Source organism: Carex rostrata, chromosome 34 (assembly GCF_964058835.1).
Source record: "Carex rostrata chromosome 34, lpCarRost1.2, whole genome shotgun sequence".
NCBI lineage: Eukaryota > Viridiplantae > Streptophyta > Magnoliopsida > Poales > Cyperaceae > Carex > Carex rostrata.
In genome coordinates this window covers 2,212,501-2,235,574 of record NC_135951.1, presented here as the reverse complement: position 1 = coordinate 2,235,574, position 23,074 = coordinate 2,212,501, and the positions used below count along the sequence as shown (strand labels likewise).

Genomic DNA, 23,074 nt, shown 5'->3' with positions numbered 1-23,074 from the left:
TATTATAGTGCATAATTTGGAAAGGCCCCTACTGTATCTCTACAATACTATCTACAGTGCCTAAATGCATAAGTGGAGCAACGGGTTATCAGTGACCCGTGAACTGTGCACCTAAATCAAATACCACAGAAAATCTGGAAAATAATATTTGTGTTCATGAAAGGACTTATTTGGTAAAAATTAAAACTTTCAGACCCAAAACAGGAATTTTGATACTTCGATATCTTTCGGAAGAAAATGCTAGCGACGACAACGTTCCTCTTATATGTAAAAAAAAAAAAATCAGAACCATGTACTAATCTTAAAATTTTGATCAATAAATAGCTCAAGTTAAGAAAATTTTCATATGACAAACATTGCTAAATTAAGTTCCTAAACAAAAATTGGATACATTAAACTGTTCATACATGAATATAGAATACAATGTTTTTAGTTAAACATATACAGAAAGTTCCTTCTAAACAAATTGTGCACCCAAACAACCCTTACAATGTTATGATGTTAGGATGTTCTACGAATACATTATCTATAATATCGACATCCATGAATGGTCGGCAATTTCGTAATAACCCATTCAGATTCAACTCCTACAGCCTTAGCAGACAAGCTCCAGTTACACATAATGTTCTTGCACTTAGCCCTCATCCTCTTCCTGTCACTGTTGGTCCACTTAAATTCAAATTTATTAAGTATATGGAACTCGCTGACGGCTGCCCGAAGTTGGTCTTTTGACACGAACTTTTGATTCTCTGATAACGGATTTTTGAACTGTGGGGCGCGCCTACAGCCGAAATAGCTGATATCACTTTCTTGCATTTCTTTCAAAGCATCGCTGATATCCGTATAGTTAACAAATATTAATTTTTCTGTGGAGCCATCTTCTAGATTAATACCGCTTGGTGCCAGTGAAGATGTTTCACCTGAAACATCTTCATCAAGTTTAATTTATGGTTAGTTGTCCACTCCAGTATTATAAAAAAGGCACATATATAGATACTACCAAATGTTGATCGAATAAAGGTCCTATCTATCATGATAATATAATGAATCAGGAACAGAAAGGGCATCAAAAATTCATATCAGACATATTTGCTGTCGACCTGGTATATCAGTTGTCTTTAGCTAACCTGCATTTGCTGTCGACCTGGTATACCTGACCTCCTTTCTTGCTTGTTTCTCCAAAGCAATGTTATTTTCTTTCTCATTACAAGATTCATTTCCTTCATGCGCTGCATCCAGAACTATCATGTCAGCAGAGGCAGCATCTACATGATAACATTTCATATCAGGATTACACATAAAAAAGAAGAAGAAGACACGAGTATTACCTTGATTCCATGTCCCTAAAGAACCACTCATCAGATGAGCACCAGCGGTCACATTCTCAGGAGAAGCACTCTCTTGCATTCTGTCTCTCGTCTTTGGAAGATCCATCTCACTGGAAGGTGGGACCACCCCATCAGAAGAGGGGTCCTTGGATTTCTGTTTCTTTGTGTTACCTTCAACAAATTCTCCCAAAACTCCAATTCCTGGAGTCACCTCTTTTACAACTGGATCTTTGTTTGTGTTGCCTCCGGGAGACTTCCTCTTTAGTGATTCTGATGTACAACTGGTATTACCCCATTGATTGAGCGAGCAATCTCTACCTCTAGATGGATCACCTGAAATTGATTTAACTGGTATGCATGATCACTTCAACAATATAAAACACATTCGAGTCTTCTATCCCTGCTATAACATATATAACCTCCCTAGATCATATTGTATGTTACGATACTCAGAAGATAACATGAACAAAATAGCACATAGCTATAACAAAAACATAAAACACAAGGTCTAATTACAGCTGTATTTAGAGAAAAAACCGTGCGTACCATTCTGACATAGGTTCAATACGTGAGTACGAGTTTCAGCCGAGTCGAGAGGGACCGTCACTGCATCCATGTACAATAATCAGATCCCCATATTAGCACCATCAAACAAAGAACGCACAGGTATATTATCCGGGTGATAGTAAACAATTCCTTCGTGAATTATCTGCAATGATAGTCATAATTTGTGTATTAACTTCTTCTCTGGAATCCAATTGCAAAGTATAATTAATAACTGGAGATAAAGCAGGTGTCAATGGGTATGGTACGGGTCGAGTGAAGTCATTTTCATACACATACCCAATTAGAAATAATTTTACCAATATTACCCTACCCTGACCCATTAAGATAACGAGTTACGAAAGAAATAACGGTAATTAGCGAATAAATTGATGGCATATATAATTTGATCCAAAAATATAACAAATAAATATATATATATATATATTACATACATCATAATCTTAATATCACAAAATATTAAAAAATATTTTTTTATCCCATTATTTTAAAAGATATAGATTAATATTTAATGAAATGATAAAATGTTGTGTAAATCAATTTTGCGTTGAATTATTAATTATAAAACTATATAAAATGTTGGATAGATTAATTTTATCAGAAATTACTAGATAAAAAGTTATCACGAAATGTAATATCAATTAATTTAATTATAATAATAAAATTACATAGTTATATGTATAAAAAAATTATCATATATAATTTTATTTATTAATTACTCTATAGGTTAACTGGTACAAAATAACTTGTACGCACAATTTTTTTTACCAATACCTATATAACCAATAAACTAACAAAAAAAAAAATATCTTAACCATACCCGTCTTATTGAATAGTGATGCGGGTAAGATAAATGGTTATAAAGGGTATCATTGACAGCCCTAAAAATACCTTAATACCCTGTGCAACAATTCTTCCATTATGCGGGAATAGAGCTAAATGCTGTGCCTCTGCCTTTTCTGCTCGACACAACAATTTAAAAAGGAAATTACTGGTAAGAAGAAAGAACCACCAGATAAATGCGACCTTACATCAAATGTTAAAGAAAGAGAAAAATAGATCATGCATATATGGTGAAATTCAACCCAATCAATGATCTTAGGTAAATTATAAAGGAATCAGAAGTAGCCATCAACGGTAAGAAATTACCAATTAGAGCAATTTGAACTATCTCAGTACTAGGGTTTAGCGAAGCGGAGAAAGAGAGTGATGAGCAGAGGAAGGTTTCAATTCAAGGGGGTTTTTGGGAATTCGTATACTCTCAGATACCTCATATTTTGCGTTATTTTTTGGAAATATCAACCGTTAAAATACGTTATGCACGAATCTCAAAGCTCACATAATACTGGCCCACTGCGCTATCTCCGAATAGGCACCAGACACGTCGGTCACGCAAAATATGAGATATCACAGAGGATACGCACTCGGTTTTTGGGAACTGGAGCTCTCTTCGCCTACCCATTGATTAGGATCCAAAGTAACTCAAATTTTGAATTTGAATCTGGACCGTCCGATTTTCTCGGGCACGCTTAAAGGATCCCAGTTGCCAGTGCATTTCCCTAATCCAATCCGGACCCGTTTTGCCCCGAAAATTTTTAGTTACCACCCTAAATTTTCAAAATTCTGATCTTACCATTACCTTTAGAAATTCAGATCTTAACACGTACACATATCAGTTCGCTCACTATTTTTGGAACGCACAAACCAGATATGTGCATCAAAATTCTGTTATTAAGTGCATAAAGAGAACAAAACAAAACAAAAAACACCAGTCTACGCACATGCCAAAAATAGTGTGCATGCCCAGTTTGGGCACGTGTGAAGTTTTAAAATTTTCCTAAAAACAGTGGCAAAGTCAGAATTTTGTAAGTTCGTGGTAACTAAAAAGTAATTCAGAATTATCCGGATAAGAGATATCAGTCTTACAAGAGAGCAAAAAAAAATTGTTATGAGAAAAATTCACGAATAATTCTCATTCAATTCAGTCAAAGTTAGGTCAACTAAATAATTTGATGTTCAGTTCGGCATGACAAAAAAAATGAATTATTCACGAATCTTGTGACAATGAGTACAATGCCACCTAATTATTTGGTAGTGTATCTGTTGCTTTTTTGATATGTATATTACACATATCTTTAATTTGAAGATATTTGATACAGTAAAACTCATTTGGTATATGAGCAATTAATTTTGAAGATAAATACAAATGGATTTATGACTCAATTAAAGAAGAAATAGCTTAAACCATAACATTATTTTAAAACTCAACGAAACATAAATAATTAAAGTGATCTAAGTCAGAATAACTAACTTAGATACAAACAAACATGAGAACTTATAATGTTATAATTCTATCAAATATATATTGGGGCATGAGAGTCTCAACCGAGTCGGGAGGGTTCGTCACTTGCATTCCATGTACAATAAGCGTATGTTGTGATTATTGATCAGCACACAGCTAACAGGGGTGTCATCCGCTAGATAGTAATAAGTTTCTTCGGCTTCGAGCCACATCTGCAATAATACTCTTAATTTAATTTGTGTATTAACTTCTTTTGAAATTAAGAATCCAAATGCACATTGTAATCAGAGGTGTTCATGGAGTCCGGTTTAATCGGTTTTAAACCAAATCGAAATAGTTCAGTTTAAATGGTTTGATTTTTCTGGTTAAATAGATCGGGTCGGTTCATTTTTTTAAACTAGTTTAATATTTATGTTCGTTCGGTTTAGAAATTTTATAAACGGTTAGATTGAACCGACTGAAATTTTTAAATATTTAGTTTTAACATTTTTTGAAACGGGTTTAATATTTTGGTTCCGTTTAAAAAATTAACAAATTTTTTTATTTTTAGAATTAATATTCTATTATGGTTCTTATTCGGCTTTGATTTCATTTCGGTTTGATTAAGTTTGACTTTTGAAAACCGAATAAAACTTTAATTTGTCTATTTTAATTTGATTTGAACCGAACCAAACCGAACCGAACCAATATACACCCTTAATTGTAATTAATTACTACCTGGAGATAGATAGAGCAAAGTACCTTCATAGCCTGTGCAACAATTCTTCCCCTCCACGGGAATAGAGCTCGATGTTGTGCCTCGGCCTTTTCTGTTCAACACAACAATTTAAAAAAAAAGGATGAATAATTTTAAGAAAATAGGAGTGCAATATCTCTGGGAGAAGTGGGGATTAATGTAATAGAGCGGATCTGGTCATGCAGAGAAGTGGGGATTAAGATAATAGAATCATTAAGAGTGTATACAAGTAAGATTAGAAGATTAGAATAGTTTTGAAGAATTTATAAAAAAATAAAATAGTAGATCTAGATTTGAGGGTCATTGGACTCTTTCTAAATACATTTTTTATTAATATAATTATTAGTAAACATGTAAAATCACTATTCATAAAAAAAAAAATTTACTTGTAACTACTTTCGAATACATTTGGACTAAATTTTGCATTTAATAAGGGTATAAAAGTTTGCTTCATCTAGTACTTTTCATTAACCATAAGAACCACCAGCTCGAAGCGTTAAATCAAGAAAAAAATGAATGCACATAAAAGACCATACTCTTTAGTGAAGCAATATCGTCATCAGAGGGGACGAACATGGCGAAATTGCTGTCATCCCACGATTTTATGTAAATTAGCAAGGAATCTGAACTAGCCATCAGCACAAGCAATTTTGAAATTGAGCAATTTGAACGAGAGAAGAAGGAGAATGAGCGCAAGATAAAAGAGAGGCTTTAAGTCAAGAGTGCATATATAACAGTTTGCAAACTTTCCCAAAAAAGGGGAAACTTCATATATATCCCTCAAAAGTTTCAATATTACATATGTATCCTTCCAAAATCAGTAATTACTTATTTATTCTTAAAATTAATAAAAACTCACATATTTATCCAGTCTAACTCTATAATATGGTGATATCAGATTATACTCTATATTTTTGGAGACCAAACAGTTGATCCAAATAATTCAACATGATGGATATGTTAAAATATACTTGCAGATCAAATTTTATATTTTTTTAAATTTTTTACTATTTATTAAGTTGGGTACAAAAATTCAATGGTTTGAATATAGCGATTTTGTTAAATACTTAATAAATAGTAAAAAATTCCAAAAAATGTAAAATTTGATCTGCAAGCACATTTTAATATATCCATTATGTTGAACGGTTCGGATCGACTATTTGAACTTTGAATACTTTGAAAATTAAGAATTTAATTTGGTGTAATAAAAAAAGATGTAATTGGATCCCTCCTCTAATATATCAAATATCTCCAAAAATAAGTAAATAATATTTTTTAAAACTGTTTTATATTATAATATTAATTAATATTGTAATGACCAATATTACATTTTTCCCAACTTTCTTTTCTTTTATTTGCCCCCAATTTCTTGTTGATGTATTTTAGCTTATGTAAAATCTAAGTCTGACAACACATGTTGAGGGTTTGATCTTAATATTGGTTCTTTTCTTGATATTTGCCTTTGTTTCTTCTTTACTGTCATAAATAAACAGTCAATCAGATAGTAAAATATGATACATGACCTTTAAAGTTTAAACAGTTTCCTAAGCTTAGCCATACATTTGTACCAGCAATCAACACAAACAAACTACAACAGTACCTAAACTGGTACTGTGCATCCCAAAAATGGGGCTGGTTCAGAAAAAAAAATGAAAAACACTGGTTCCAGGTCGAAATTGATAAAACTGTTGCATATAGAGAAGATTCGTGTGAACACACTGAAAAAAGAATTTCTTAATTTGTAATTTTATGTGATTTTTGGTGAGTGCTTGAAGTCCATAACCTGAAAATGGGACTGGTTCAGAAGAAACTGCTATCAGCCTAGAATATGTTAGTTAGAAAATCACCTGTTCATCATAGTTTCTGAACCATGAAAATTTTGAAATTAATTAGGCATAAAGTTCAAGTATTGCTTGTCATTTCTATATAAAGAACTCCTAATTTTTCCAAGTCGATTGATCACAATAAAATTATGAAATCAGGTTGTCAGAACAATGGACAACATTTAAAAATTAAATTACCAGCAAACAATTTATTTTGCTAGTTCAACATTATCTTTTGTTATTCTTAGGCATTCATTCAAGTACAAATTAAAATTGAAATATGGAGATTTCTTCCGGTCAATTAAGAACTCTGAAAATATTGTTTTGGCTCTCAAAAAACATCTATGTGGATAGTTGCTCGTACAACTTGAATGAACTAATTGAAGACTATTTTTTTTTTCAAATCAGGGCACGAGGAAAGAATTCACAAGCACGTAGGAGTAAGAAGTCAATGCCGTGTGATACCATGCATTTGGCTGTATAATAGTTGTGATGTAGTCTAATTTTTTGTTTTGATTATGGTTGCTTGCATTTTGTATGTTTAAAAATCTTATCAGATACTACAATAGTGTTTTTTGAAACTTACTGTACCGACTATTAAAAACTTTTTTTTTTTTTAGAACAACCCTTAGGCATGCACACACACTCCATACCTCAATCCTGCCCCAAGAATAAGGCATTGCTTGTCACAGTCCCTTGGCATCTACTTTTTTCTTTGGCCCCAAGAATGGTATATGATATTCCTTCCGAAGCAAGCATGTGAGGATATATTTTTTTTTTTGTGTGTGCCCATAACCTGTAAATTCATTTTGTAAATCCTTAATTCAAAATTTACAATATCTTGTATTTCCTCTTTTTTTAAATCCTTAATTCTTTTTTTTGTGTGCACAACTGGAGTCTCAAGTGGTCACTTACCTAGTTTATTAATAAGTTATATGTTTCTTCAAACATTTAGCTTGTCATTGTGGTCACTTACCTAGTTTATCTATTAGTTAGCTAGTTTGTGTAAAACAACACAAAATTTTCATTTACTATATATAGTACATAATTTCAAGGCATAAATTACAAATAAATACATTGTACTTGTAAAAATGTACACAAATTAAAGCCAAACTACCAACCACATAACATGAGAGCCAGAGGGCCTTTCCATGTTGTAACGGTCGTTTATGCCCATCGGGATGAACTTACATGCTTCCGAAAGCCCGAGGGCAAGGAGCAAGATCTGAAGGCGGAGGCTATTAATCAGGAGCACTCTGATCTCAAGTAATTTGTTCCATAATTTTTCTATGGAGTCCATCATTGCTCTGATTTCTCTGAACTAAGGGGTTCTTAAACTTGAGACCAAGTAAAAGGCTAAACAGAACCATTACATTTTGGGGTAGAAAGTAACTAAATAAAATATATATTCTCTTGCCTTACCCACATAATAATATTCTACTTTTATGGGCGCCATGTGAAAAACTAAAATGCGCACATGGATGAAACTAGGGCTGTAAATGAGCCGAGTTTGAGCGAGTTACTCCCAACTCGAACTCGGCTCGTTTAATAAACGAGCGAGCCAACTCGAGTTGAGATGATAATAACGAGTTGTAGAGCCAACTCGAACTCAGCTCGTTATCAACTCGAGTTGGCTCACAACTTGTTTATAACTCGTTTAACTAGTGATAGTATTACAACACACGTTCAAACTCAGCTCGTTATCAACTTGAGTTGGCTCACAACTCGTTTATAACTCGTTTAATCAGTGATAGTGTTACAACATAAGTTGAAACATATTTTACACGAATCTCAAAGCACAAATAACGAGCTGAGTTTATTACTATTTTTCCAGAATTTTCAAAACAGCTATAAAAAATATTAAAAAAAATAATAAAAAATATGAAAAACGAAAAAAAAATCTGAAAAAATAGTAAATTTTTTTCAAAAAATATAAAATTTGGTCTCCAAGCACATATTAATATGGAGAACATATTGAGCGCTTCAGATCAACCATTTGGATATCGAAAATGCAAAAATGACTTGTAAATATATGCCCCCATATGCTTATGGAAGTAGAATAGCCAACCCCTCTCTCTCTCTATATGTGTGTGTGTGTGTGTGTGGAGTAAAGCTACCTTACTAAAATTCCTTGCCATGCATGAGAACTGGGAAGTGGAGATATTGCGCCTCAGGTTTTTAAAAAAGTTGGTTCACCCAGCCGAATGGAATGAGATCAGGAGCTCATTTAAGAATTTGAAGTATGTGGAATATGTGAAATGTCCCAAGCCCAAAAACTTCCCTAACATGGATGGGAGTAGTTGGCGTAATGAAGAATTTACGACCTCGGATGATTGATGATAAATTTTAACGGGATGAATTTGTAAAAGTATTGAATAAATTCTATTAATTATGATTTTAATTGCTATAAAGTGTATAATGGGAAGAATTTGTATGCCGATTTTAGGTAGTATGTTATAATGTTGCAATTTGCTTTTTACCATTTACCATTATAATATGTTTGTTGTATGGAACACTGCTAATTTTTGACTAAAAATAGGTAAATCTTATATAATAGACTAATATAATATTTAGATTTTGATGTAAATCAAACGATAGAAACAACTATCAAAGAGAAATGTAAATTAAAAAAAGTATACATTCAATTACTTTCACTACTACATAAAAATACTTTGCCGTTGGTTCAAATCGTAATTCGCCATCAGCTTCCGAACTGATGGTTATTGCCCCGATAGTGATGATATGCACCTATGCCATCAGCTTATAACATATGGCATTGGGCATTCAATGCCATCTCTGGCCTTTTTCAACCGGTGACAATGATTCTTAACACCATCTGTTGGATTTGTCAACCAATGGCAAAAGACTCTTATACTATATTTTTTGTTTGAGTTGGCATTTGGCAGGTCTTAGTTATTTTAGCGTTGCCATATGTTATTAATTTTGAGCCGATGGTGAGATATATATATATATATATTGAGGTTGGATACTCTACTTACATAATCATATTTTGGGTCGATCAACCATTTGGACATTTGCGTTTTTAATGTCAAAATGGCCGATCTGAAGCGCTCAATATGTTGCCTATATTAATGTGTTTAGAAACAAAATTTTATATTTTTTGGAAGTTCTTTACTGTTGTTTTAGAATTATATTTTTCAAAACAGTGTTTTTCAGATTTTTATTTTTTTACCATATTAAAACACAGTTTTTTGCTAGAGGACATTGCTTCTTGCCAGTAGACAAAATGCTGGTTTCTATGAGACGATTTTTGTTTGTTCTTATTTTATTATTCATTGTTGTTGAAATTTATGAATTTGTAGATTTGTAAAATGTGGAACTGATAATTTAAAAATTTAAAAATTTCCTTTAGCACTTAAATCTTTTCATATATATTTCAACTAACGGAATAAATAATTTAATTGGATATAAAATTGTGAAGTGGAAGCATTTTTTGTGAGAGTGAAATAGGCCAATTCCGCTATTTATTTCGGTCTTTGTCTATTAATTATTATTATTATTTTTTTCATCTTTTCTTGGTTCTATGTACCGAACAGTTGCTATATGAATCTGAGGTGGAGACATAGCGGTCAAGTTTATGTACCATTTATTGTTGATTTATATTTATATAATCTTAGCTAAAAAAAGTCTAAATAGGAGACGCATTCAACTTGTTTGTCACAATTATATTCAAGAAAATACTTGCATGCACGAAACCAGACTATCAATGAGTGGATAAATTTTTTTTATTGGAACTTTATAAATTAAATGGTAGTGTATCTGCTGATTTGATATTAATATATTAATATATTTACATAATTTTAATTTGAAGATGAAACTCATTTGGTATATTGAGCAATTAATTTTGAAAATAAATACAAAATGTATATATGAATTAAGCCACAAGAATTCAATCAAACATGCAAGGAATAACTTAGACACTCAAACATGAATAATTTAAACTGATCTAAGTTGGAATAACTTAAACATCATTGTATAACTAGGTAGCTAGGAAGTTATTCTTGCAATTGGTGCGTACGAGTTTCAGTTTCAGTCAAGTCAGGAGGAGCCGTCACTGCATCCATGTACAATAAGAGTATCCCGTAACTACCAACCGACACACAATGAACAGGGAAGTCATCCGAGAGATAGTAACAAGTTCCTCCAAGCCACATCTGCAAAGATAGTCATGATTTGTGTATTAACTTCCTTCTTTTGAAATTAAGTTCAATCAAAATGCACATTATTGTAATTTTTTGAGAAATCATGACAGGAGCTGCCAGGTTTATTGAAGTTCAGTAATTCAATAATGATGTTGATTGAAGAATCAGAACAATTGTTTTTGTGAAGAGATACGAGATATGAAACTTTGTCTAATAAACTTATTGTTTAATTATTTTAATTTTGCTATACGACCCTACCATATATATGATAATTAATATACCTAGTACTTTAATTTTCACAAAAAAAGTAAACAAACAAGGAAATATAGGTAGGCATTAATATACAAGATTTTTTTGAAAAGGAAATAATTAGTGAAGGGTAAATTTGTCTAGACTATTAAAATATTTGAATGTGTTGTGTTAATAAAAGAATTAGTGTTGTTAATATCAGCACCCCAAATGAAGCATATGTAATTTCTACGATGTTTTATAATAATAAACGTGAAAGTCCACACTACCTAATTTAATGGATTCTGGCCGGCTAAGTGGCTAACTAATTATACACCTGTAACGGATGTTAAACAAATTTAAGCAATATATGTGTAGTTGTGTAGTACGATCTACGATCTAGACACGCCACAAAAGATCGAGATACTGTCAACTTTGTCAATGTGTAAGAATGTTCAGTAGGCATAAAATAATAAGTTCGTGGTTGAGAGAGTGTGCGACAGTTTGATAGCTAGATATGTGGAAAAAAAATAAAAAATGAATAAAGCGTAGTTGATTTACTCTTTCAAATGGGTCCATTGACTTCGATTTTTTTCTATATTTTTTTTATAATTGTTGTAATGCTTCTTTATTTTTTAATTATTACAAACAAAGAAAATAATTTTCATCAACTCCAAATTGCAAGTAATATATGTTTCAAATATTTGATGATCATATTGTCAAAACAGTTATTGAATGAACTTAAAATAATATTTGCTTCGCCAACCTGATCGAAGAAACGACGCAACGAATCTGCCCTATTAGGCTATAACCTATTATTTAGGGCATTACTACACTAATAATCCATTGGAACTCTCGTTAAAATATTTTGTTTGACAGAGCTTAGAAATCAAATTGGGTTCTTAATGTTATAAATAAAAAAAGGAAAAAAAAATCTTCTTTATTGAAATATTTTCATATTAATTTTTATCTGATTTTTATTTCTTCTATATCTTACCGGATTTTATAATTAAGCAATATCGTACTAAGTGTTTTCTATGAATAGGACCATGTAAATCTAAAAATTGTTCTTCATGAAGTATTGATTTGAAAGAACTTGGGCCTCAGGTCCTTGAAAATTGTGGAGACTATTTAAAATGTAAGGTCTTCTAACAGCTTGGGACTATTTAAACATGGGCCGCTATGAGGATGAGAAACAAGTTACAGATATGTCATACGAACAACGCTAAGGGCAGTTAGTGTATTGCAAAAACACTATATATGTATCCGAAACATGTTTAAGAACATGGCATTGGTACAACACAACACGGTCAGTTACGTTAGACGTGTTGTATCTACACGTCTATGTGCTATGCTCATTTGTGAAAATTTCAACACAATACGGCACGTACGTCTAAACACCGGTGGGCACAGATGGATATTTTTATAAACTAATTTGGAATAGAGGTATATATAATTCATAAAAGAATAATATTTAGTAATGTATAGTGGACTAAAATGAATAAAGACAAATCATTTTCAAAAACCAGCACATAATGCCAAAACACGCTTTATTAGGCTGTGTTGTGCCTGTAGATGTATTGTGTTCATCTCCAATACTATTTGATACAGCACGACACGTTATGTCTCGAAAAAAGACGTATTAGCACAATATAACACGTATTCTGAATACGCCTAAACATATAACACATCACAGTTTCACAACACTAATGACAGTGGTACACTAAAAAAAGACTCTTTTATTTTGAGATTTTAATGGGCCTGCTGGTCGTACAAATATATGCATGCATGGGAGCCATAGTTTGTTTTGCTCTCATCACATCTTGTATTTTACTTGCACTTTATGTGGCTTTAAAGTGTTATTGTTGAGGTTTTATACGCTTTGTAAAGTTTAACAGATATCCTTAGGTCGCTGGTTCGAATCCAGTTGGAATTTCTCTTTTCTTCTTTTCTGCAGTTTCCCTTTTGTATTTCGCTGTTTTGATTTCTTTGAAAAATGGCCAGTAACTTGTAGGATCGTCTTTACTTAGCAAATATTTAGTCTTGGTATTTACCAATTTAAAGGACAAAATTTAGTCTTAGTATATTGACTTAGTACAAGCATCCTGACAAATGAATTATTCGGGTTCAGTTCGACGAGGTCAAAAATTTATAATTCGGAAATAATTCGGGTATAATTTGGGAATAATTAAGGTATCGAGTATAATTTGGGAATAATTTAGGTATAATTTGGGAATGATTCGGAATTATCCAGATCAGAGATCTCAGTCTCGCAAGAAAGCAAAAACAAAAAAGCAAAAAAAAATATATTCTGAGAAAAATTCGCGAATTATTCGGGTTTAATTCGATCAAAGTTCGGTCAATAAAATAATTCTTCGTTCAGTTCAGCATCACCAAAAAAAGGAAATATTTGCGAATAATTCGCAAATCTTGTGACAATGAGTACAAGTACCACCAAATTATTTGGTAGTGTATCTGCTGCTTTGATATGTATATTACACATATTTTTAAATTGATGATATTTGATACAGTAAAACTCATTTGGTATATGAGCAATTAATTTTGAAGATAAAAAACAAATGTATATATGACTCAATCAAACAAGAAATAGCTTAAACCATAACATTATTTTAAAACTAAATCAAACATAAATAATTTAAAGTGATCTAAGTCGGAATAACTAACTTAGATACAAACATGAGAACTACTTATAATGTTATTCTATCAATTGGGGCATGGGAGTCTCAACTGAGTCGGGAGGGGCCGTCACTGAATCCATGTACAATAAGCGTATCTTGTGATTACTGATCAACACACAACTAACAGGGATAGCATCCGCTAGATAGTAACAAGTTCCTTCGTGCCACATCTGTAACCATACTCTTAATTTAATTTGTGTATTAACTTCTTCTTTTGAAATTAATAATCCAAATGCACATTGTAATATGAAGTGTTCGTCGGGTCCAGTTTAATCGGTTTTAAATCAAACCGAAATAGTTCAGTTTAAACAGTTCAGTTTTATCGGTTAAATAGATTTGTTTGGTTTATTTTTTGAAACTAGTTTAATATTTTTGTTTGGTTTGGTTTAGAAATTTTATAACCGGTTAGATCGAACAGACATAAATTTTTAAATATTTATTTTTAACATTTTTTGAAACCGGTTTAATATTTTGGTTCCATTTACAAAATTGACAGAAAAAATATTTATTTTTAGAATTAATGTTCTATTTCGGTTCAACCGAACAAACTAAAATTTACTTCAGTTTGTTCAGTTCGGTTCTTATTCGGTTTTGAGTCCATTTCAATTCAATTCGATTTGACTTTTGAAAACCGAATTAAAATTTGATTTACTTATTTTAATTCAATTTGAACCAAACCGAACCAATGAACACCCTTAATTGTAATTAATTGATAACTAGAGATAGATAGAGCAAAGTACCTTCATAGCCTGTGCAACAATTCTTCCCTTCTGCGGGAATATAGCTAGATGTTGTGCCTCTGCCTTTTCTGTTCAACACAACAATTTCATAAGAAAGGATGAATAATTTTAAGAAAATAGGAGGGAAAGATCTCTGAGAGAAGTGGAGATTAAGGTAATAGAGTTATCAAGAGTGTATACAAGTAAGATTACAAGATTAGAATAGTTTTGAGGAATTTATGAAAATAAAAGAGTAGATCTAGGTTTGAGGGTCATTGGACTCTTTATAAATACATTTTTTATTAAAATAATTATTAAACATTTAAATAACCTTAAAAAAAATTACTTGTAACTATTTTGAAATACATTTGGACTAAATTTTGTATTTAATAAGGGTATAAAAGTTTACTTTTCATTAACAGTGAGAACCACCAGCTCGAAGCGTTAAATCAAGGGAACCGAATCTCCTACTCACAAATGGGTAGGAAAATCCTGCCAACATGACCATCCATTATCCATCCATTCATAATATGAATGGCCAAGATTGAAGTATGGATTGCGTCTTCTCAAAGGTTGACCGTTCAGATTATAAATGAAAGGACGAATGGACCATGTTGGCAAGAGATTCGATTTCTAAATCATAAAAAAAATAGTGCACGTAAAAGATCATACTCTTTAGTGAAGCAATGTTGTCATCGGGGGAGGCGAACATGGCGAAATTGAAGTCACCGGACGATTTTATGTAAATTAGCAAGGAATCTGAACTAGCCATCAGCACAACCAATTTCGAAATTGAGCAATTTCAACTATGGTTCTAGGGAAACGAAGAAAAGAAGAGGAGATGGTAATGTAAAATTGCAGGAGGAGAAGGAGGAGGAGGAGGAGATTTAAAACCTTTATTATATGTTCAGAATGTTCTTAAATCAGAGTGCACATGCAGTTGGTCAAGCTGAACTAAAATATAAATTATTCACTTTAAGATTCGTGTAAATTTAAATTAGTTTCTCCTCAACAAATAAAGGCTTGGGTACCAAAATCCTACCTAATTGTGCTTTAAGTAGTAATTATCTTGATCTTTTTTCTCTAACTTCTAAAAACAGCTTACTGGTATATATATAGAATTGAATGGCAACATCTTGTACAAAATATCTTTGATAGTCGCTACCAAGTTTTAACAAAAAAAAATCTTGTACAAAATATGACCTTAGTGACTTCAGATGATACAAAATTAGATTTATTGCACAAGAGATGGTCCTCTAATAATAAGTCTTTTGTTCATTCCTTGTACAAGTGACTTGATCAGTACTGTGGGATTTATAATAAACAGTTTATTACTATCTGAAAATTGAAAATCCGTTTTAAAGTTGGGATTTTTTTTATTGATAATTAAAGAGAATAAAGTACTTGCAAAGGTTAAGTTTAAGTAGGGTTAAATAGATTGTAAAACTTGATAATAAATTCTACGTCAGAAAATATTCATCGAGTTTAAAAACAGATCAGAAGGAAATATTCACTTATGATTGGGCGTCAGCAAATCAAAGGTTAAGTTTTCACAAATCCATTGTAATATAGAGACCATGTGAAACCAGAGGATTTAATAAGTAAATATTGACATGCTCGGCTGATTGACCAAATTTCAAGTTTCTCTTTGGAGTATTACTTAAGTTGCCTAATGAGTTGAAAAGGGAGGTAGGGATACCAATAAGGAAGGTTAACAGCTTCTACTGGCAAGGTACCAGTATCTGGTACAGATTTTAAGGCCTGTCATTAACACCATATATCAGTTTCATTAAAACATCATTTTAAACTCAAATGCAGCATCATAACATATATCCTTTTAAGTGGCTTACAATTTGTAGAGTTTCTGAAACTAGTTGGCTACGACTCAGAGCTGGATGCACCAATGTCAGATACTCGTTTCCTGATTAACAAAAGAGCATACAACAATATATAATTTTTACCATTAAATCATTTGCATGTGCAAAATTATTGGTACAAGGTTGAATAGGATGTACTTTTTGGAGGAAGTTTATTTATTTGCTGCAGTGGAGATAGCAGAACTTGCTGTTTTGCATTGCTTTTTCCGAGCAACGCCACGACTTACCATTTGGCAGTGAAATTAGATTTCTCCAAAATGTTGACATAGGTCAATTTATTTATTTTCAAAATGATATGGAAAGAAAAAATGGGCTTAAATTAGTTAGGTCAATTTCTTCTCCTGCCTCCTCATCGTTGCTCTCTGCAGGGTAGCAGATTCAAGATGCAGCTAAGGTGTTTGCAGAAATACCTCTAATCGGATGTGTTCCTCGTTTGATCTTCTACAGCACACTTAGAGATGGTATTAGCAGAACTGGTTACACAAGATATGGGCATGAGCTTTGCTGTCAGATGGCAAGAGAAGAGGGCAGCCCTAAGCCCGATGTTATTACATACAACACTATATTATCCATGATTTTGCACAGAGGGTGAGATTAGCATGGCCGTAAAGATATTTGAAGAAATAGTTGCTGAAGAAGTGAGGCCTAATGTCGTCACTTGTACCATTCTAATTGAATGGCCTTTGAAAAGTAGGGGATTTTATTTCAGCACGGAAGGTGTTTGAACAAATGCCTTGTTCCCAATTTGCACACGTAGAACATTCTTATTCATGGTCACTACAGCCAGGGTGACACAGATAGTCCCTTGACGATATTTGGTGAAATGGTGATGAAAGGTGTTGCTCCAGATTTTGTGGGCTTGGTGATATCGACAGTGGCAGAATCAATGAAGCTGTCAATTTGGTGCAGAATCGAAGATGATAATGCAAGGTCGTGAGTTGGATGAAATCACCTTTGACATACTTCTAAATTGCTAGAATGTGGATGAAATGAATCAGATTATGCGATGAAACTAATGGAATTAAAAATACTGATGAGTACATGACACCACTCGGTAAGGATTGACTTAGCACGGAGAGGAGAAGAAGAGGAGGCAGCAGAAGAAGAAGGGAGGACATTTTAGTCATTAATTATTTGGAGTGGCAAAATTACAAATTAATAAAGTTTGGAGTGACATTTTTACAATTTTAAATTTCAGGATGACATTTTTACAATTTGAAGATTTTGGAGTGGCAAATAACCAATTTTCTCAAAAAAAAAAAATAGAGTGCATATTGTTTTCTAAATGAAAGGATCCTTGAACAATTAGTTGTCTTATTAAAATTTCCCAAGATCTAAACCGGAATAACCTCTGAAAAGTACCCACTCAGGTTGGTTTTGAGTTCAAATGGGTTGGGTTCACGCGTCTAAGTGAAATTCTTGGAATTAATATGTGGTAGAGAGATTCTGGTGATCTGTTGGATCTTGGGTCCTTCAAGTGTACCAGATATAGTTTAAATAAATATGTTTACAAACTATGTATAGAATTGTGAACATTTAAAACTAGATATATTAAATAGGCAAATAAAATCAATGAGTTTCTTCATCAGAAATTGTAAGTTACAAAAGGAACATTTCATATAGAAATTGTTTGTAAGTTACAAAAGGAACATTTCAATTCAGACCAACGCATGTATTCGAGGAGAAACATTCAAAAGATTAGTGTGTTGCATCTACCTTAGACAGGTTATGCAAATCACAAAAGGAAAGTAAACAGAAGTTTCCTCATCAGTACTGAAGATGAGTTGAAAAATATGAGATTTGTTTGTCATTATTCGGAAGAAAAATATTCCAAGTTCTGTCCATTCACAACAAATATTAAAAAGGGAGAAACCCTAGAAAAAATTTGGCCTGTTCACCTCATAATGTCCATCAAATGTTTATTTAATGTTACAACCAAAGATTCACAACTTGAAAAAAAAATATAAAATACAAGATTCACAGCAATCCGACCAAATTCAATTCCATGCAATGAGTACAATTACAATTATAAAAACTGAAAGTACAATTAACAATAAAAAATTAAACCTAGCAATTATGACAACAAGTATGAAAAGTTGAATGTCCGAACAACAAACTGAAAAAAAAAATAGGAACTTATAAAATTATAATGAGACTCAAATATGACCGTTCGTCGTCTTCTTGCATTATTTCGTCTAGTCTCTTTTTACTGCTGGTTAGTAGTTCTAGGGGTCTGCATTACATGCAAATAAAAAGTAGGGATAGATTCATCTAGGGCCTATAGCGGTTCCTGCTCAACATAAAAAATCCATATATGAAATAAGGGCTGACAATCGAAAATAAAGCCTTGCAGTTAGCCTGCTACGCAAAGTATATGAAATACAAATCAAGTCGAGGTAACTCTAAAGAAATTTTACAACCAAATTAAGAAGCATGAGATCTCACCTTGTAGTACGTACAGATGGGATATGCTCAAATTTGTGTAGATCTTTTCCTTGCAGTTAGCCTGCTACGCAAAGTAGATGAAATACAAATCAAGTCGAGGTAACTATAAAGAAATTTTACGACCAAATTAAGAAGCATGAGATCTCACCTTGTATGTACAGATGGGATATGCTCAAATTTGTGTAGATCATTTCCTTGCATAGATTCGCGGAGCTCATCAGAGGGGTCAATTACTAAGAGCTCTTGAAGAGTCTGAACCTTTTGAAGCTCGGGAAGTGTGTGCAGCTGTTCACAATAACTAATTTCAAGGTGACGAAGGTTGGGCATAGCTCCATCTTTTATGTCCCAGTGACATAGATTCTTCAGACAGCTAAGCTTCAGTTTTTCGAGGTTAGGAAATCCTTCGGTTGAACAGCTCAGCTCAGTTCCCACATATGAGTCGTACTCTAAATGAAGTATCCTGAGGCTCTGAAGCCTCTCCAATATGGGCATTGGGTCTTCCTCAAGATTGGAATATCTGAGTACCAATTTGGTGAGGTTTGTTGGAAACATCTCAACACTTGGAACACATATAGCTCTTGGCCACTTTCCCTCGAGGTGTAGTTTTTGTATCTTCCCATGACAAGGTAAGCCTCTTGTACCACCAAATGGTACTTCATTATAAGGAGTTAAAATAATACCGAGGGAGACTATCTGTTCTGTCCTTATCAGCACACCCTTGAGGTTTTCCCACACTTTTTGAGCCTTTTGGTCTTCATGAGATTGATAATAGCCAAATACTAACGTACGCAAGTTGATACAACATCCTAATTCAACAATTTTTAATTCAACAATTTTTTTTTGGTCTATCATCACATTTTTAACTGTTTGCAGATTTGTATGTTGATCCCATTTTAATGAGACATATGAAATCCGGGAACCATATAAATGCCTTAGAGTTGGAATTACTACATCACCCAAATCTATATGTTGACTATCTACACTGGATCCCTCTAAATCAATGGTTTCTAGATTATACAAGGAAACGTTCTGAAATATATCTTCTCGAATATGGCAGTTTCTAAAACCCAAGTACTTCAAGTGTTTCAAGCCTTTCAGCCACAGTCTCTGAGCAAAGTTTGTCATATCGACCCGCTCCAGACTTAACACTCTAAGTAGTCTAAAGGCACTGTAATTTAGTAGTCCAAAGCCACAATCATTTTTTGAAAGTTTGCCAAAACCAAAACAGAGCAAAGAAGAAGTGTTTTCTGAAGAAACACCATCCTTTGTGAGAGTGCAAAATTGCAGTGCCACACGGTGAGGTTTTATAGTAGCTAGCTGGTTAATATCTGCTTCTGCTTTGGAGAATACGGTGAAGAAGTTTTCCTCCTTGGCTTTTTGAATAGCCAGGTCCCGCAAAAGATCGTGTATAGTGCAGTATTTGCAGTAGCCATTCCAAAAATTTTTAGTAACTTGAATCAAACACCTACAACAATATTTTTTATACCAATTGATATTTCAGAAGAAGGAAAATATTTGTTTATGAATACATAGGTATTTGTTTTAGTCAAAATAAAATTAAAAATCATGAACACTAGAGATATCTTTCGTCCATATATGCGGTGATATATAGAAGTATAAACGCAACTCGAATGTTGATATTATTATTGTAAAAATTCTTAACTAAAATATTATGTTGCATATAAATTTGTTTTGCGTGGATGTGTTATGTTGCATTATAAAAAATTTATATGGATAAAATTAAATATGTTGGTATTGCTTGACGGTGAAGAAATTACACTACAAGAAATATGCCATTTTCCGGTGCTAATCTCCCCGGCGCTTGGAGACACGCCAGCATTCCACGTAAGTAGCGACTACTGAATGGCGCAAACGCCGGCTTTCATTCGCTGAAAATTTTAGTTAAAAAAATAATAATATAGCCCCAGAGTTCTCGCCCTAAAATTCTGTCTCCCTCACGATATGCGACCCAAACTAGACCCTCGCCTCCCCATCTCTCTCTTCGCTAGTTCTACGTCGCCGACCCAAACCTCTCTCTCGCTTTCTCCCCTCAGACCCCGACCACATCGCCACCTTAGACCCAAGCCTAAACCCTCTCTGCACCATTCCCTTCTCTTTCTCCCAAGCCGCCATTTCCTTCGTCCTCTCTCTCTCTCTACTGATACCGAGCTCAAAATCTCGCCCCGCTATCCCTCTCTCTGAATCCGAGCACCGAGCACTGTACTCAACTGGTACTCTCTCCCTGCCAGATTATCGTACAGATCGACGCTCAATCCGGTACCAACTTGGCCAAGAGCTTGGTCGCGGTGAATTCGGTACAATTGTTATTACTCCTTTCTCCAATAATTAATTTTTGAGTTGATTCATTAATCTATGTCAATTTTGCTGTGGTGTAGAAACAGAAAAAAGGAGTGGCGCTAGCTATTATCAGATCAGTAGTTGAAGAACCTTGGCCTAGGGTTTCTGACAATGCAAAGGACCTATTACAATGGATGATAAATTCTGAATCAGAGAAGCATCTGACAGCTCAGCAAGTTATTGGTACGGAAATCCTATTCAGTAAATTTATTCTTACGAAATGCCCTTGTTGATCATCCATGGTTGCAATATTGTCGAGTGGACCAACTAATTGACACAATGAGAGATTCTAATTCTCGTGGGGTTTGTAAAATTTGTAAGTCGGGTTAAAGTGACGCTAAATTGTTTAAATTGGAGGCAAAATCGAGGGTTGATTGAGAATTAATTGTATAATTGATCAATTTAATTGTAGCATTTGGTCTTTTCTTAACTAGCTCGAGCAAGTTGTGGTTGAAAATGTGTTTTCATCAACCAGAGAGCAAGAAGGCCACTTTGATGAAGGTTTTCTCTCGGAGGTTAATGCACAGTTACGACAGGTTAGTATTATATTCAATTATGACATCAATTGTCACATTTATTAAAGAAGTTTGGTTGTAATGTATTTCTTTTTCGTGTTTACATAAGAAAAAGAGGAATCACTTGATAATTATTCTTATTGACAATTATGAAAATAGACTTTTAAACTGAAATCAACACTTAGGCACAATAAAAAGAAGTCGGGTTCCTGCAGGTTGTCACCTCTAACCGATACCGAAGAGAAGGATGAATGTGAATTTGAAATGTAGATACTATAACGTTTATGGTTCCACTGATGCTGGTTGTCTGCTATTTGTTCATCATGAGGAATTCATATACTATCAAAATTTACACAGACTATAATGCTGAGAAGCTACTATTAGGAAAGCTTAGCAAATCTACAATACTAAAGGTTAGGATTACATATAGCTCAAGTCTCTATTTGAGATTATGTTATTTGGTACATTACCAAAATATGATTTTTTATTTTGTGATATATGTTTGAAATACTTAAGAGTGGCATCTATACAGGGGTATGAAGTATTAAAGAGAATTTTAGATGTGATTTGTCAAGCCAGAAGATCAACACTTGAACAATTGAGCAGGTAATTTTTTTTCTCTTCTTGTACCAGGAAAATACCAGACAGTACTTGCTGGTCCTTAGTGATTTTTTTTGTATTGTTTTTATTGATGCATAACTTGACATCAAGCCTCTATCTAGCTTTCGGCTCTTAATAATAGTATGGTACCCCTCTATCTAACTCTTGCTAAAGGCATCATAGTCGCCTATGTCATAGGTTTGTACAGGTCTTGTTTAACTTTCTTGGCTGTTTCAGCACATTATATGAAGGTAAAACACAATATAATAAAAGTTTACTTCCCCCAATTTTTTGATGTTTCGTACTTGAATATTAACATACAATGAGTTTATTGGGCACGGTTTTGGAATGTGGTGATATCTTATCTGACAATGAGTTGTACTGTCAATCTATTTAGAAAGTATAGTTTGGCTTTTAAATTTCACTAATTTGACCCAATTGTCTTTTGGTGGAAATAATATTTATCTATGCCTTTTGTAAATTATTCATAATTTTTATTTTCAGGGGTTGAATTTAGTGGGCCCTGAAGTTTAATGTCTCCAAGTAGGGAGGTATACCTGGAAGCACAAATTCAGGAGATACAAATGAGTTTTTGAGATTATGCTTTGTTAATGTTATACTTCTCTACTATAATTGTTCTTATAAAAGATTTAATAAACAAGCACGGGTGGTGCCAGATGTGGATCTGGTACTGTCAATTTTGTCACAGAGCTCCAT

The 23,074-nt window shown here is 33.2% G+C and overlaps 2 protein-coding genes and 2 long non-coding RNA genes across 5 annotated transcripts in view; 1 reads left to right on the top strand and 3 right to left on the bottom strand.

Moving 5' to 3' along the window:
• Positions 1-460: 460 nt before the first annotated feature.
• LOC144549120 (uncharacterized) lies at positions 461-16,670 on the bottom strand. Of its 2 annotated transcripts, XM_078297866.1 has the most exons (7): positions 16,578-16,670; positions 16,413-16,483; positions 14,584-14,651; positions 1,875-2,037; positions 1,329-1,661; positions 1,128-1,265; positions 461-929 (listed from the first exon to the last, which is right to left on the bottom strand). In XM_078297866.1, exons 4-7 carry the CDS (start codon positions 1,942-1,944, stop codon positions 523-525), a joined length of 948 nt encoding a protein of 315 aa, XP_078153992.1. In that variant the 5' UTR covers positions 1,945-2,037; positions 14,584-14,651; positions 16,413-16,483; positions 16,578-16,670; the 3' UTR covers positions 461-522. The 2 variants fall into 2 exon arrangements, with proteins under 2 accessions (XP_078153992.1, XP_078153993.1); XM_078297867.1 differs by lacking the exons at positions 14,584-14,651; positions 16,413-16,483; positions 16,578-16,670 and adding an exon at positions 2,784-2,873.
• Positions 4,267-5,613, bottom strand: LOC144549121 (uncharacterized). The gene is made up of 3 exons (XR_013509579.1): positions 5,467-5,613; positions 4,936-5,003; positions 4,267-4,406 (listed from the first exon to the last, which is right to left on the bottom strand). It is a non-coding gene; the product is annotated as an uncharacterized LOC144549121 (long non-coding RNA).
• Positions 16,671-18,947: 2,277 nt separating the features above from the next.
• The window catches only part of LOC144548997 (disease resistance protein RPP13-like), a 15,298-nt gene continuing 11,171 nt past the window's right edge, over positions 18,948-23,074 (bottom strand). Inside the window, exon 4 of the mRNA XM_078297726.1 lies at positions 18,948-20,349. Coding sequence (XP_078153852.1) covers positions 19,029-20,349 — 1,321 coding nt within the window. The 3' untranslated portion in view covers positions 18,948-19,028. The remainder of the gene's footprint in view (positions 20,350-23,074) is intronic.
• LOC144549015 (uncharacterized) overlaps positions 21,409-23,074 on the top strand; it is a 2,581-nt gene continuing 915 nt past the window's right edge. The window contains exons 1-4 of the long non-coding RNA XR_013509541.1: positions 21,409-21,545; positions 21,677-22,170; positions 22,290-22,363; positions 22,862-23,074. The exon at positions 22,862-23,074 is cut by the window's right edge and continues 82 nt beyond it. This is a non-coding gene — a long non-coding RNA (uncharacterized LOC144549015). The remainder of the gene's footprint in view (positions 21,546-21,676; positions 22,171-22,289; positions 22,364-22,861) is intronic.

Coding starts and splice junctions, on each gene's coding strand:
- LOC144549120 (XM_078297866.1), bottom strand. CDS start 1,944: ATGGATGCAGTGACGGTCCCTCTCGACTCGGCTGAAACTCGTACTCAC. Junction 1,662..1,874: donor ATTGAACCTATGTCAGAATG/GTACGCACGGTT, acceptor AATCAATTTCAG/GTGATCCATCTAGAGGTAGA. Junction 930..1,127: donor CAGGTCGACAGCAAATGCAG/GTTAGCTAAAGA, acceptor AACTTGATGAAG/ATGTTTCAGGTGAAACATCT.